Source organism: Oratosquilla oratoria, chromosome 21 (assembly GCF_046742065.1).
Source record: "Oratosquilla oratoria isolate Oo_2021 chromosome 21, ASM4674206v1, whole genome shotgun sequence".
NCBI classification, from domain to species: domain Eukaryota; kingdom Metazoa; phylum Arthropoda; class Malacostraca; order Stomatopoda; family Squillidae; genus Oratosquilla; species Oratosquilla oratoria.
Genome location: NC_134797.1, coordinates 12,190,945 through 12,207,593, shown reverse-complemented (window position 1 = coordinate 12,207,593; position 16,649 = coordinate 12,190,945). Strand labels below are relative to the sequence as shown.

The 16,649-nt window shown below is 40.5% G+C and overlaps 2 protein-coding genes across 8 annotated transcripts in view; one reads left to right on the top strand and one right to left on the bottom strand.

Annotated features, from left to right (window-relative positions):
* Positions 1-9,230, top strand: part of Drep4 (DNA fragmentation factor-related protein 4) — a 40,730-nt gene extending 31,500 nt beyond the window's left edge. For all 7 annotated transcript variants that reach the window (XM_076204312.1, XM_076204309.1, XM_076204308.1 and 4 more), the window contains 2 exons: positions 3,456-3,635; positions 4,033-9,230. In XM_076204312.1, the coding sequence (XP_076060427.1) occupies positions 3,456-3,635; positions 4,033-4,300 (448 nt within the window). In that variant the 3' untranslated portion in view covers positions 4,301-9,230. The remainder of the gene's footprint in view (positions 1-3,455; positions 3,636-4,032) is intronic.
* A 5,081-nt stretch (positions 9,231-14,311) lies between these two features.
* On the bottom strand, positions 14,312-15,448 carry LOC143037014 (uncharacterized). Its single transcript, XM_076205118.1, has one exon. The coding sequence runs from the start codon at positions 15,446-15,448 to the stop codon at positions 14,312-14,314; it is 1,137 nt and encodes a 378-aa protein (XP_076061233.1).
* Between the last annotated feature and the right edge of the window lie 1,201 nt (positions 15,449-16,649).

Genomic DNA, 16,649 nt, shown 5'->3' with positions numbered 1-16,649 from the left:
ACAGAATGTAAAGGGTGCAAACAGACAGATGTTTATGGAAGTGAAGGGAATAAGGGAAAGATGGGTTGAGTATTTTAGGGATTTGTCTGTTATGGAGAAAGTGAGGGAGGGATTGAGGATTGCAGTGGGAAATGCCTGGAAAATGGCTATGATGGGAGAAGGAAATAATAGGATTAAAAGAAATTGGGATACAAAGATTATTTGAAGTGATAACAGCTGGTAAGGCACATAAATTAGATGGGTGTCATGTGAAGTTTCTGATCAAGGGAGGAATAGTTTATATTGGATTGGGTTGTGAGATTTTTTGTGCCTAAAGGGGTAGAAGTTGACTAAGGATTGGAGCAGTGCATTTATAGTTCCACCATACAAAGGAAAAGGGGACAGATATGAATGTAGAAGCTTTAGAGAGATCAGTCTATTAAGTGTAGTGGGTGTGAATAGATGAGAAATTGACAAGGTCCAAAGGTGTTTCTTCTTAGCAACTTCAGTATGACTCAGATTCTCACATGCAGCATTGGCTGCCATATGTAATTTGCATCACACTACTTGCATTATAAGTTATAAGGTCACTGCTGTATTACTCATTCTCTTTTACTCCAAGTAATAGATAACACAAAAAATTTGATCAAACCAGTTTACAGAATCTGGGGATAACTCATGTACAACTACAAAAAAAAAAATGTAATCATGACACTGACTGCGGCATCCTCATGTACACTCAGCCTCATGACACCTATGTAGGCATCATTGTACCGAAGTGATTAATGAACCAGTGGAAGTAAACCAGTTTCAGATGTCGGCTTTGCTGTGGAAATGCTGTGTCTTGGTGTATGGCTTCTAACCTGAGCATTGGGTGGGGGCAGGGATGACCTTAATTCACAAGGAACTAATAGAGAAGGAACAAGAAATATATTTTAGATGGGTGTATGCTTTTTCTAGTGGAATGGATGCTAAGAGGAGATTGTATGAAGGGGTGATTGTGCCAACAGCACTGTATGGGGCAGAGACATGGAATTTAAGAGAGGAAGAGTTTAAATGTGTTTGAGATGAAATGTCTGAGAAGTATGGTAGGGACGAGGTTGGATAGAGTGAGAAATGAGGAGGAGAGCAGGAGCGGAAAAGATGGGAGATAGAGTTGATAAAAGAGTATTGAGGTGGTTTGGACACATCAAAAGAATGAGTGAGGAAAGCTTAGTAAAAGAGGCAGGGAAGGCAGAGGTGGATGGACTGAACATGATGAGGTGACCCAGGATAGGATGGATGGATGGATGGATGGATGGATGGGGTGAAAGGGGCAGTGAGCAAGAGGGAGATGTCTGTTGAGGAAGGGAGAAGACAGAAGATTGGGTTGAGTGGAGAATGGCTGTGTATGGATGATAACTATGATGAATGGAAGGGAGTGGATGGGAGATTGGGGGCAAGTGGTTATGTAAGGGAGTGGATGGGAGATGGGGGGCAAATGGTTATGTGTGAATGATATGTTGATGCAGCCTGAAGGGATTTTTCCCCATTTTGAATGTTCCTGCATGAGGGGATGAGAGAGGGGTCATCAATTAAATGAAGCTGCATTGTTGTGGATGTACTATCTCTTGCTGCATTGCTTCTGAACCAGGGCAATGGGTGAGATGCAGGGGTGACCCATCATCCCTAAGGAGGGAGGGGGTGGTGGATAGGAGTGGAATGAGTGGGGATGAAATGGGTGGGAGTGGAATTATGCCCTTTGACTTTGGCTACCTCCCTAATAAATAGGAAAGAGCCCTTGGTGTATGTATGTATGTATGCTTTGACTCTGCCATCCCCTTTATTAGAGAGAAAGGACCTTATGGTGTATGTATATGTATGTAGGCTACCTTACTTTTAAGGGGGAAGAAGACTTGTTGTATATAGATATATAATTATATACATATTATTAGGCACATCTTGTCTACCACCGAATTACCGAGCCATCGATGGGTTTTCCCTAACTACCTCATTGCTTCCTGAAGGTCTTTACTACACCTGTTCAAATGACCAAACAATTGAAGTCTCGCAGGGTTTCTCTGAACCACCTTGTATGTTAATACATACATACATATACCAACAGCTTTTCCCCCCTTATACAGGGGATAGCCAAAAAGAAAAAGGCATAGAAACCACTCCCACCCATTCCATTCCCTACATATTCCACCTTCCTCCCTCCCTCTTATCTTGGCACCTCCTGGATCTGTATGTTAATACCTACTTGAAACCAACTATTGTTATTCAAATCCTGCCAGGCTTCAAAGGTATATAAATACCACATGTGGCCAAGCAAAAAGTAGTCTCAACTCATCTAGGGTTGGAAAGGTATCCCTCCTTTCCAGGTGAGTGGGAAACCTATACTCATTCCTGACGGTAACAAGGTCTTCTGTTGGCATGCTCCTCCTTTGTAATCCTTTGTAATGTGGTGTACAGTACATTGGCATGTAGCTGTCACTATGGTTATTTCATATCGTACATTTTGTACTCATTTATTGATTAAGGAATATTAATTGCCTTAAATATTCACATGTTATTTTATTTTGTTTATAGGTGAAAGGATTAAGTTGAAAATAATTAGTATTAAGTATATATTATATTTACCTAAGATCATACACCCTTTGTAAGGTCTTCTCTTGCCCTAAACTCTGATTCACAGTGTGTAGATTGTTACAATACATATACTAAAAGGCCCTTTACCACATTCAAGAAGGGTGACTGAGTCAAGACATACACCTACCCATACCCATGGAGAAAAATAAAGTTGTTCCTACTATCTTAGCTCCTTGTCACACAACCTCCCTTATGTAGCAATTAAATCTGTAAAAAATGTACATATCTATCTGTCTGTATCTATATACCAAGGGCTTTTTCCCCCTTACAAGGAAGGTAGCCAAGTCAAAAGGCAAGTACCCACTCCCATCCATTTCATTCCCATCCACCACCCTTTCCCCTCTCTCATCTTAGCTCCTTATGGATGAGGGGTCATTCCTGTATCCCACCCATTGCCCTGAGTCAGAAGCAATGCAGCAAGATGCAGCACATCCACAGCAAGGCCGCTTCACTTAATCAGTGACCCCCCAACCCCTCTGTCCCCTCATATAGGAGAAGAGAAGAGAGAGAGAAATCCCTTTAGTCTGTGTCAAAACATCATTCATACATAGCCACTCCCTACCATCCCATTCCCTCCCTTGCATCATGGTATCATCTATACATAGTCATTCTCCACTCACCCCTATCTCCTGCCTTCTCTCCTCCTTGCTCAACAGTTATTCCCCTCTTCCCCAAAGCCCCTTTTACCCCATCCATCCATCTCATCCTCAGGCATCCCCTCAAGTTCACTCCTTCCACCTCTGCCTTCCATACCTTTTACTAATCTCGACTAATTTTACTAAGCTCTTGTACTAATATACATTTTGAAGAGTGTTAAATGAAAATTATCATTCTCTTTTGAACAGGTATAATAGTGAATATTTTGACAGAACTGCCGATAAAAATTCTCGCTTATGCTCAAATGAGGGTGTTTTTGAGTGTGAAGGGGAATATAATAAAAAGAACTGTGAGTACCATCATGTGATAAATCCATACAACTCGAGAGAGGAACGTATAATATTCTCCACATGGAACCTTGATCACGTGTAAGTTGATGACTGATATTTCTTTGAGTATAACTTTTCAAGGAGTAGTTGGAGTGATAAGACTAGAAATGCATTTCAGTAGTTCTTTTCATAGCATACTATAAAGTTGCTTTACCTATGGATGGATCCTTGCGGTTTAAGAATTTATTACATACATATAATAAAGGCTTTTTTTCCCCCTTACAAAGGAGGTAGCCAAAAAACAAAGGCATAAAAATCCACTCCCACCCATTCCATCCTCACATACTCCACTCCCATTCACCCCCCTCCCCCCTCTTATCTTGGCTCCTCCTGGATGACGGGTCATACCTGCATCTTACCCACTATTACATCCCGCAATATATGCTTGTAAATTAAAGATAATTTTAATAATCTACTTTATTTACTTTTTCAACAGAATTGAAAAATCAAGAAGCATATTACCAACTCTAGTCAAAGCTTTGGATTCTTCAAGTGCCTCTGATATTAATTTGGACTATTTTTATAATCTAATGTTTGTTAGTGCCAGGATATGTCCTAAGAGCAATAAGGATTGTCCCGGTAATCTAAAGTTAGTTCACATAGCTTGCCATGTCAAGAAGCCTCATGAAATGGGATGCAATCAAGCAAATGTGTTTTTTTCACCTCCCCTTGTCACCACTGTCACCACCGCTGTCGGTCGTTGACCATACACGTATATTTGACTTGTAATATCACTCGTCTCAAGGCCCCTTGCCTTCGTTAAGTGAGTTTCCCTAAATATTCAAGTTCCTCTTAAGCAGTAGTCTCACTATTTTCTAGGCCCCGTGCCTATTCCTCTCGTCCTTTGGGTTAATAAAAGGGTGGTGAATTTTCTTTCTTCTTTCACTGTAATTTCACCTACTGGTTACACTCGGGATCTCTTTCTCTCGTCTCTACATCGTCTCTCCCTAGATCGTCTCTCTAGATCGTCTCTTGATCCTCTCTCTCTCGAGATCCCGTATCCTACGCTAAGCTACCTTCGTCTGACGTCACTAATTTTTCTAATCCAATCTCCAGTGACTTTTCAAATAAATGTCACTCCTTATGGGCGTGACTTTGAATTCATGCACCAATAGTTTTTTCCTCCTTCTCCACCTTGCACCAATCCGGAAAGCCATTCCAATGCCACTAGCAAAATTGTTTACCTCAGCATTAGTCAAACGAAGCTAACCTGCGCTTACAGAGTTTTGATTACAACATCGATTATAAAACAGTCACCACCGTCGGTGTGTTTACATAGACATAGCGTCACCTCAATGTTTTCAAAACAACAGGCGAGCAGGCAGGCTCATTTCCATTCGTACAACTACCGGCCTCTTACAGTTTTTAAGTAAACGGACACCAGTGAATGAGAAACATATACAAGTGGTATAGATAATATTTTTACACAGTGGTGGCTAAACATACAGAATTATTTTTGTAATTTTATATTAGAAGAGTTTATTGGCCAACAGTTGTAGATTATTTATTTTGGATTGAAAGTTATGCTTCATATACTTTTTACATTTCCAACTAGACCAACAATTGTAAATTATTTAGATAAGAAGTCACAAAGCAAGTGCACCATATTTTCTGTGGCCATTTTTATTTTAAATTTTTTTATAGAAAATTTATATAGAATTCATGTGGACTTGTGATGAATACCTGTTTGTGTTGGTATATGGAGGTACATCTCTGGATGGGTGTCATGTGGAATATCTGACAATAGGTGCAGTAGCTGGTGAAGTTGTTCAGTGCATCCTGGTGGATTGGAGGAATGTATTTTTGTCCCATAATACAAAGAAAAGGGAGACAAGTGTAAATGTGCATTAACAGTTTTAGAGGAATCAATCTGTTGAGTGTGGTGAATGAGGTGTATGGGTATGTATTAATTGAGTGGATTAGAATGGAAAACACGGAGAGTGACTTGAGGAGGAGGGTAGGTAGATCAAGTTTTTGTTGATCAAGCAGGGATGTGAGAGTGCAAAAGGTAGGTGCAAGGGGATGACATGATTCAAAAGAAATGTGGGGAAGGTTACCAGACAATAAAGCAGAGGGAATAACCATGTTCTGAAAGAGCCGTGCCTCACTGCACTGTCATCAACCTAAGTAGTGTGATGGACAAATTGATCCGTCATCATGTGGAGATGGGAAGGTTGATTGAAAGAGTATTTGTTTTGTATGTGGGTGTGTGCTTTGATTTGGTCACCCCTTGTGTAAGGGGGAATAGTATATAGATTATTCTTTTTCTTTTTTAATGTGATGTAACTTTTACAGTCAAACTGAAGATACATCTGTGATTTTTGTAGTACAGTTTGATGGTATTGCATTGTTATATAAATTTAATGTGCTTAAATTACTTTGTACTGAGTATCTTGTAATACATATATACATATGCTGATGACATTTTTTCCTCCTTCCAAGGGAGGTAGCCAGAAAACAAAGGCATAAAATCCACTCCCACCCATTCCACCTCCACATACTCCACTCCCATTCATCCCCTGTCCTCCCTCCCTCCCTCTTATCTTGGCTCCACCTGGATGACGGGTCATCCTTGCATCTTGTCCACTATCCTGGGTCAGGAGCAATGAAGCAAGACACAGCACATCAATAGTAAGGCCACTTCATTTAATTGGCAATACCCCCTCCGTTCCCTCATGCAGAAAAAGAGATGATGGGGAGAAATCTCTTTGGGCTGTGTCAAAATATCATTCACATACTTCTTCACCTTCCACCATCCCCCACCCACTCCCTTCCATACATCACAGCATCATCCATACACAACCATTCTCCATTCACCCCTATCTTCTGTCCTCTCCTGTCCTTCCTCAACAGACATTCCCCTCATTCCCAGTGCCTCTTTTACCCCATCCATCTCATCCTTGGTTGCCCCCTCATGTTTACTCCTTCCACACCCCTTTTACTAATCTTTCTTCACTCATTCTTTCCATGTGTGCAAACCATCCCAATACTCTTTCATCAACCCCACCTCCCAACTCCCTATCCACTCCACTCTCCTCCTCACCTCCTTGTTTCTCACTTTATCCAGCCTAGTAACACCCATCATACTTCTTAGGCATTTCATCTCAAACACAATCAAACTCCTCTCTTATGTTCCATATTTCTAACCCATACAGTGCTATCAGCACAAGCACTCCTTCATACAATCTCCTTTTAGCATCCATTCCCAAATGTCTATTTCTCATTACACTTTTTAATCCCCCAAGGTATACTTGCTTCTCTCAATCTACATTCTACCTCCACCACCACTCCTCCCTTTCCTGCCATATTTGCCCCCAAGTATCTAAAGCTATCCACTTCCTCCAGTCTCTCTCCCTTAATACTCACTTCCAATTTGCTCCCATATTCTCCCCCTGTACATCTCATCACCTTACTTTTACACCACATTTATCTTTAACTTCCTTCTTAAGCACATCTTCCCAAACTCTGTCACTAACTTCATTAATCCTTCCTCTGATCCTGCCACAAGTGCAGTGTCGTAAGCAAACAACAACTGGCTTATCTCGCATTTTTCTCCATTTTCTTTAGCCATCTCCAATCCCCTGCCCATTACCCTTGTGTTTACCTCTTGCACCACCCCATCCATGTGTAAGTTGAACAGCCAGGGTGACATAACATCCCTGGCAAAGTCTACCCTGTCATAAGCCTTTTCCAAATTCATAAAGGCTCAAAAAACATCCTTACCTTTTCCTAAATCTTGATCATATATCTGCCTTATCACAAAAATCTGATCCACACAACCAGTACCTGTCCTAAACCCACACTGTTCCTCTCCTAATCCTCTCGGTCAAAACCCACCCATAAGCCCTCCCAACTACACTCAACAAATTGATCCCTATGAAATTACCTCACTCACATGTCCTCTTTTCCCTTGTAAAGTGGAACTATATGCACTCCAGTCCTTCAGCACTCTACCCTCTTTTAGACACACATTTAAAAACCTCAGCAGCCAGGCCACCATCACTGTACCTCCTGTTTTTAGACACTCTACATGACACCCATCTAATCCAGGTGCCTTATCTGTTCTCGTAATTTTAATAACTGCTTTCACCTCGTCTTTCCTTATTTCCCCTCCATTTTCCTCATTCATCACTCATTTTCTAAGCGCTTCCCACTTCAACTACCTTTCCCTCCCTATCCTCCTTCACATTTACCATCTCCCTAATACTCTACCCATCTTCCTCTTACTGCCATCTCTTCCATTATCATCTCTCCATCTGCACCTTTTACCTCTTCTTCTCAACTTGATTCACCTCCTCTTTCTCTCTTAATTTCCTTCCAAAACATCTTTTTATTACTTTCAAAATTGTCTGTCATACTCTTACCCCATTTCACATCTACTTCTCTTTTCTTTGTACCTCTCATATGATTTTCTCACCCTATTTTGTAACCAATCTGTGAATGCTAGTTTCTTCTTTTCTACAACCTTCTTTGCTTCATCATCCCACCACTCACTACCCTTCCTTCTATTTCCTTCCATCCTCCTTGTTCCACACACCATCTTTGCACACCTTGTGACTCCCTCCTTAAACCATCTCCATTCCTCCTCCACTTCTAGATCTAATCTATCCTTCACTCCCTCGCACTCCTCTCTCAGCTTATACTCCTCCTCCTTTTCTTTCTTATTTAAGCAGTTTACTCTAAGCATCTCCCTACCTTCTGTCCTTTTCTTCTTTCTCCATCTACCCTCCACTCTCAACTTACCTTTCACCAAAAAATGATCTGATATTCCCCCACTCTCTCCCCTTAGAACATGTACATCCAAAACTCTTCCTACTCCTCTGGTTACCACTTTGTAGTACATTGAAGCCCTATCCACCACCCTCTTCATGTGTACTTATACTTGAATATCTTCCTAAACACTGTATTTGCTATCATCAACTCTAGACATCTCCATCATCAACTCTCCACTTTTAACTCCACACTTCCCAACTACTCCATCTATTGGTTCATTTCCTGCCGTAGCATTAAGATCTCCCAATACTACTACACTGATATTACTCCCTAAACCCTCTGTGTACTCATTTAAATCTATCCAAAAAGCCTCCCTTTCCACTACACTCTTCTCAATACCAGGCCCATATGCACTTACAAAAACCCACTTCTCCCTTCCCAGTTTCACCTTCATCTGTATTTATCTTGAAGAAACCTCCTTCCACTCCACCACACATTTACCTATCTCTTCACTTACTAGTATAGCCACCCCTTCTCTCCCTCATCCTCTCTTCACTCCTGACACCCTCCCAACTACACTCCCAAACTCAAACTCACTCCTCCCTTTCAACTTGGTTTCACTCAGGGCCACCACATTCATCTTCTCAGAAGCATACTGCCTATCTCTTCCCTTTTACTCGTATCTGTACCACATCCACACACATTAAAAGAACCAAACCTTAGGGTTCTGGTTGGAAAACTCCTCCCAGACCCTCTTATGCCTTTTTTTTTTTTTTTTTTTTTTAAGTCCCCTTTAGGGCTACAGAGAGTAGGATGCCTAGTCCTATCCCTGTCCTATTTCTGTCACCTTTTATGACTCAAGTGGGAACACTTGCTGCAGTATTCTTCTCCCCCATCACAAGGTTTGGTGAAAAAAGAAAATGAACATTCAGAGAAGTGGTACAGGACAGTATTAAGAGTCAGGGGACAGCATAATGGAGGGACAGTCGCAGTATAATAAAGTATCATCACTTCTCTATGAATAGAGATTTCCTCTATCACAGACAAAATAATGTGTGGCTCTGGTCTGTAGAGGCACCCCATTTAGACCCTAAAGTATTGGCTGCATGCAACTGAGCAGTTTTTAACCCCACAATAACTTGCAGCCAATACTTCTGATGGGGATCATGTAATACAATACCATTTATACAAATGTATGAGTTTTTTTATGTCTGAATATTGGCATCAATTATGTGATGATTTTTTTTTTTACCATATGTTGAACTTGTTCAGTATATAGTATCCCCTGTAGATCTTGTTTTGGCTTATATCATACAATTTTATTGTTTTGTGCTAAAGTAATTTGTTGGACAAATCTCCTTCAGCTTATGTCTTTTCTGCTGAATGATAGTTCTTAGTTTTAACCAGGACATCAGTGAACTGTTCATGCTATATTGTGGGTTGTCAGCATATCTGTATGCTAAATAACTGAGTCAGATGTAATAATGATTTGTTTTCCTTCAGTAAATGAATAGTTATAACAATGCTGAATATACAACATATCCATAGGGCAGTATGTTAAGATGTATTTGATGAAATTTGTTGTTTTCATGAACATATGCCCGGTATTTTAAATAAAACTGAAACTACAGCAATTATTGTGTTTTAAAAACTTGAGTACTTCCTCCTTTGTTATGGCAAATATTTTCACATTATCAGAGCCAAAGTCACTATATATATGAACTCATTCCATAAATACAGAGGATTCTATGTGTAAATATAATCTTCCAGAGCCCCTATCATTAACTGAATCATTATGTGAATAAGTAATTGTTGATTCATATATGTGCTTTTAACATAGATATATGTATATATATATATATATATATACACACATAGAATTGATAAACTCCTACTGAGATTCAAACCCTCGCCTGAGTAGCTTGTTCATTACAAGGCGAAGGCTGTACTATCATGCCAAGATGACCCAGAGTTTATTAATTCTATGTTATAGCAACATAAATATATACATGCATATAACCAAGGGCTTTTTCCCCCTTACAAGGGAGGTAGCCAGACTGTATATATATATATATATTAAAAAACAAACATTTGTGAGTAATATTCACACACCCCAATATCGCGGCGAAACGCGACAGACATATCAATACATCAAAATACCATAGGTTCCGATCAACACTGGTTCAGTTGATAGAGATTGCAACGCTCCCTCCGGGTAAGCGATCATCTTTCCGCTGCTCCTTGTGTCAATGACACACAAACCGAAGGATGAGGGTTGGTACTGGACCGCAGATTAGTCGTCTGGTAGGACATGGGGATTGGGTATGTGGGTCCTAGTCCACTTTTCCATTCTTGGTTGAAAGGAAACTCGATCTTTTCTCTGTATTTATTCTTCCAGAACTTCCATGAACTTCCCACACCAGGGAAGGGGGGGGGGGTTGCAAACTTGTGTTCCCTTTCAATAGTACATTTTACTCCAGGACTGGTTCCCTTTGTGAAGGGATTATTTCGGATTATGATTTAGCAGCCTGGGTCGGCTGTCTTGAAGTTTTCGTGGCTTCTCCAATATGCCACGTAGCTAGACTAGTTCAAACAATGAGCCCTTTCTTTACCCTTCGTCCGATAGCGAGATTAGGACTTAATGTTTACGTAGTAACATTTTTTTTCATCATTTGTTAACGAATCCAGTTCTTTTTATGGATTTCTTTATAATTAATTCTAATCATTACAATAGTAAATTAACAATATTAGAACTGGATGATGAATCAATTTCTAAGTATTTCCAAAATTTTAAAGGGGTAACTTTTACCCCTGACAGCTTTTCCCTTGGGGAAAAATTGATTCATGTCCACTCTAATATCAAGTCACTCTCCATCATGGGCTGGCCTAACCCTTTCTATGTGTCTGCTCCAGTGGAATATAGATCTTTGTCTAACAAACTCAGTCTAGCACAAAAAAAAATTTACTCTTGTAACAACATAAAACATGGATATATTGGAGCACTTAAATGGGGACACTACCCTATAGGTGTGCATTCAAACTGCTTTCCTAGTAGCTTTGCCTGGCCTAATGCTGGGGTTGGATTGACTCCACTTACACAGGAGATCACGGCACTCTACCTCAAAAGAGCTTCTCCCTTTAAGAAGACAAACTTGGCTCTTATCTAGGCGTCCTAATGACTATCCGTCCAGACTTCCTTGCCAGAAAGAACTCGTAAAAATTGAGTTTCAAAGGGGTTTGGAAAGGGGCGCACTCCATCCTAAGAAATGTACCAACCAGGTACCACAAGAGTAAGACTTAAGACGAGATCCATAATACCACTAAAACATTCACATTTATGACAAGTCTCTGTGACACATTACAAAATTTCCATTACAAACTTATTTCCTTCCAACTTAAACCTAGAGGAATATCTACTTTGACTAATTCTATGGTACTACACAAAAGTTACAAGCAAGTACAAAAGTATAAAAGTATAAAAATAGTATGTCCTTACAACTAGGGACAGATTAATTCACCATCCTGCTGAGGGATGGTCCTTCACTTCAGTAATATTCATCACCAGAGTCTAGATCTCTTCTATTAAACGGGAAGGAGGCACAATATTTCTAGCACCTCTTGTGCGAATTCCTTCACTCACTATGTCAGGCACTGTTTCTGCGTGCTCCTGTAGGTTAAGTAAGTACTGTTCATCACCATGGAACGGCTTAAGTTTATCAGCAGCACGTTCTAGGAAAGTTTCATCAAACAGATTTTGTAGTACATAAGTTGACCCATCACGAACACTTTCAATAACTTTGTAAGGCCCAAGCCATTTCACATTTAGTTTGCGACTTGTTCCAGGTAACTGGGTTACATTTTTCACCCAAACTAAAGAGTTTAGTTCAACACTCTTGTTCCGTCTTTTTCTATTTGCATAATGGAGCGTATCAGTATTTTTGCATGGGTCTTTTGGATGATGTCGTGAGCTCGAGCAATATCAGAGTCCATCACTTCATCATCTATTGAGGGTAATTCACTAAGTATCTGTCTAAAAGGCCTCCTACTAAAAAATACGTAATGAGGTTGTTCACCTGTTGTTGCATGTATAGCACAATTAAGGGTCCTCTGTGTGTCTCCTAAATATTTTGGCCATTGATGGGGATGACCCTGGGACATGACATTTAGCAAAGTTTTCATGGTTCCGTGCATCCTTTCAGAGATACTATTACCCTCGGGATGGTAGGGAGTAATGAAACCAGTGCTTATGCTGTGTGACTTGCAAAGGTCTCTAAACTGCTGGGACGTGAATTCAGCGCCATTGTCAAGGATTACACACTTTGGAACTCCAAAATCATTCAAATATTTCTCAAAGTTTTTACTGACAATATCTGTAGTCTTGTTCCTAAGTGGGTAAAACTTCACATAGCGTGAGTAGTGATCAATGATAGTAAGAACGTATCTGTATCCATTTGCCCCAGACACCATGTCGGTCAAATCAATACTGATACGCTCCAAGGGTTTGTTTACTGGAGGTAGTTCTTGGAACCTCTGCTGTAAGGAGGGACTGCCTTTGTGGGCTTGGCAGGTGATGCATTCTTTGACATATTTAACTACATCTGATCTAAGTGAAGGCCAATAGAAGTATGTCTCCAAAGCATCAATAGTCTTCCTCCTACCTAAGTGACTTGCAACATGTTCATGACCAAATTTTAGTGCTGTTTTCCTAAGCTCTTGAGGTACTACAAGCCTTAACTGTATACTATTATCTTGCTTGTCCGCACTCAGGTACAGCAAACCTTCATATAGTATGAACTGATGAATTAAAGCTCGGGGAAACCTCTTTCTATGCAATTTTCCTCCTAAATAAGCAATCAGGTCACCCCATCTTGGTTCACTTAGCTGGCTATCCTTATATTCTTCCTTACTCAATCCAAGATAATTGTCTTGATTATTGTGAAAGATGGCTCTAACTGGTCTACTTAGCTGATCTGCTACTTCATTGTGTTTTCCTGGCCTATACACAACTTTGAAACGGTAGTCTTACATTTCAATAACCCATCTATTCATTCTAGGAGATTTTGTCTTTCGCTTGAATACTGATACAAGTGGCTGATGGGCTGTCTGTATTGTGAACATGTTACCCCAAAGGAAATGATGGAAGCGTCTACAGGCCAGTACTATGGCTAGAGCTTCTCGATCGGTAGTGGAATATCTCTGTTCTACCGGCTTTAATTTCTTTGAAAAATACCCAACTGGCTTCAGAAGACCATCACTCTCTTGCATCAATACTGCACCTATATGATCTAAACTAGCATCTGTAAATAGCTGAAAAGGCTTTGTTGTATCTGCTTTAATAAGTATCGGAGCTGTCATCAAAAGTTGCTTTAGCTGTTCAAAACTAGATTGACACTCTGGTGTCCAACTAAATGGTTCTTTCCCTCTCAGAAGATTGGTTAAGGGGACAGCAACTTTTGCAAAATTGCGTATGTGTTTACGGTAAAATCCACACACCTAAAAACCTTCTAATTTCCTTGATATTGGTAGGAGCTTTCATATCTCTGATTGCACTCAGGTTGTCAGGACAAGGTCTGCATCCTTCCTTGGATATGATGTGGCCAAGGAATTTGATCTCTCTTTGAGCGAACTGGCACTTCTTTATATTCAATTTCACACCCTTTTCACCAAATAATTGGAACAACTCTCCCAATCTCTCAATTAATTCTTCTAAGCTAGGAGCCCATACTACAATGTCATCTAAGTAATTCTTGACCCAGCCCTTCTTTAATAAGGGGGCTAAGATATTTCCAATTACTCTTGAGAAAATAGCTGGACTACAACTCAGGCCAAAGGGGAGTCTCCTGAATCGATATAATGTAACTCCATCACTAAAAGTAGTCAAATCTCTACTGTCTTCATCTAACTCCACCTGGTAATAAGCATCCTTCATGTCTAAAGAGGCATAAAAATGATTTCCAGATGCAGTTTCAACTAATTCTTCCAATCTAGGTAATGGATGAATGTCAGTCTGAAGGTGTGTTAACTTTTCTATAGTCCAGACACATTCTTTGAGAGTTATCGGGTTTTCTGACGAGCACTATAGGACTCAACCAAGCAGCTGTGGATGGCTCAATTATATCTTTGGCCTCCATATCCTCTAACAGATCGGAGATAATCTGCTCAGCCTTCTCGGGATATCTATACATTGGGTTCCTAACGGGCTGTGGATCACTAACATTAATATGCCCTTGAACTCCCTGGAATTTCCCTAATTCATTACTTTCTACTATGAAAATCTGGTGGTTCTCCATTACTAGGTCCTTTAATTGGGCTTGTTGTCCCCTATCTAGATGTGACCAATCCTGTTGTTCAATCAGATTCTCTAATTTCTCCTCTCTAGTGCTTCCTCGTCCTGGTGCAACCCGCATGCTTTCAGGGATAAGATCATTCTTAATATCAATCTTTCCACAGATGGGAGTTACTGAACTGAAGTCCCTTTCATCAATCTTATTATAAGTACCTATTAATGTTCCTATCTTTAACTTAACTATACCCTTTGTACTGTTTATTAGAGGTAGGGGGACTTCCTGATCCTTATTGACTTTAAGGCATAAAGCTTTCATAGCACCACTATGTTTCAATCCCGACTCAAATTCAAGTACACTATCTATATCTTCCTTAACTTTAATGGCATATATCCTTGCCGAGGAAGGAGGTAGGATAATTGGTTTCTTCAACCTAATCTCCCTTACATCAGGGTCTGATGGTTGAACTATCCTGAGACTCTTAATTCTCCTTGTGGAAGGTCTCCGTTTAAGAAGCCGCACCTTGTAGGTAATACTATCCCAAACTAGTATACCCTTCTTATGATCCCAGGTTAGACGGGCACTTCCCAGTAAATCTGCACCCAAAAGGACTTCTGTATCTAAAAGAGGGTCTGGCACAACATAAAATAAGTGAGTAACTACTCGATGGCCAATACTAACACCCAAATAAACAGATCCTAATACCGGTACAACTGTGTCTGTGACTCCCGTTAAACTAGGTAAATTTCTCATCTTATCAGGCTTCAAACCTAAACTGTCCACAAAGGATTTCTTGGCTATACTGGCACAACTACCCGTATCAACTAAAGCTGTAACTATGGAATCATTAACCATTAAATTTATACTTGGAGTTCTTGCTAGACCTCGCAGTCATTGTGTGTTATTCTTATTTGCCTGTCCTGGGCATCCTGGGTGCCCTCTTCGACTATTGGGTCTATTGCAATCAAAACATACTCCCCTAGGTGGATTACGAGGACAAGCTGACAGGTTATGGTCAGTTACTCTGCAAAAGGCACAGTAAGTGTTACTACTCTGTGGTGTCCTCATGGATATTTTCTCAACCCTTTTGCTTAATTCCCTTACTTCCTTTGTCAGTGTATCTATTTCACTACTTGGAGTTCCCACCTGAGGAGTACCTGTTACTGGGGTTGGTGACTGGGAACTCCCAGCACCTGAAATGGGCATGGTCCTGTTTCTATTACCTCGGCTCATTCCTTGAGCTCGATAGTATTCCTCTTCAGCATATAGCATAAATTTTTCCAAGGGAATATGATCTGCTAGGAAGTCAACTAATCTAGCTTGAGCTTCTGAACTCAATCCCTCATATATCTTTGTCTTAAGGAATTTATCTGATGTTGGGATTTGTTCATTGGGGAACTTCAGTGTTAAAGCTGCAATTCTACACTGTAGTTTAGTGACAAAAGAGCTAGGAGGTTCATCAAAATAATAAGCCAGGGCATTTACCTCTTGCCATGCCTGCACCAGTGTAGCCAAACCTAAAAACTGACGTTTCATGATCCTCTTCATCTCATCCCAAGCTAGGTTGTTACCCTTCGTGGCTAGCTCCGCTGTTAAGAGCGCAGCTATATCTGGCTCAGATTTTGTTAATGCTACTTCCTTTCTCTCTTCATTTGAGCTGGTACATGACTCCACCTGCCTGAAGAAAGTATTCAACCTATTATCGGCGCTAACTCCCCTTAGCTCACTAAGTTTGAGGAGACCAACATCCTTTAGCTTGAATACCCTTTCCTGAGGGATTGGCATTGGGATAATGTTTGAATAAAGGAAGGGGTTTGTGTTATTAAGGGGGCTATTAGGTGATCCACCAGAAGGACTGGCTATAACAGTCTGATTGCTTTGGTGTAGATTGGGAGGGTTTGTCTGATTAACAGGAGGTTGCGGAGGTGGATAGGCTGGGGGTGGATTAGGGAAGGGTGTAGGGATGGTAAGGTTATGTGATGCTGGCCAGGCTCTTATAGGTGATAGGGATTCTGTACCAATGAATGCAGGTGCACCTTGTGGTGTGTTTTGTGCA

Coding starts and splice junctions, on each gene's coding strand:
- LOC143037014 (XM_076205118.1), bottom strand. CDS start 15,448: ATGGTTAATGATTCCATAGTTACAGCTTTAGTTGATACGGGTAGTTGT.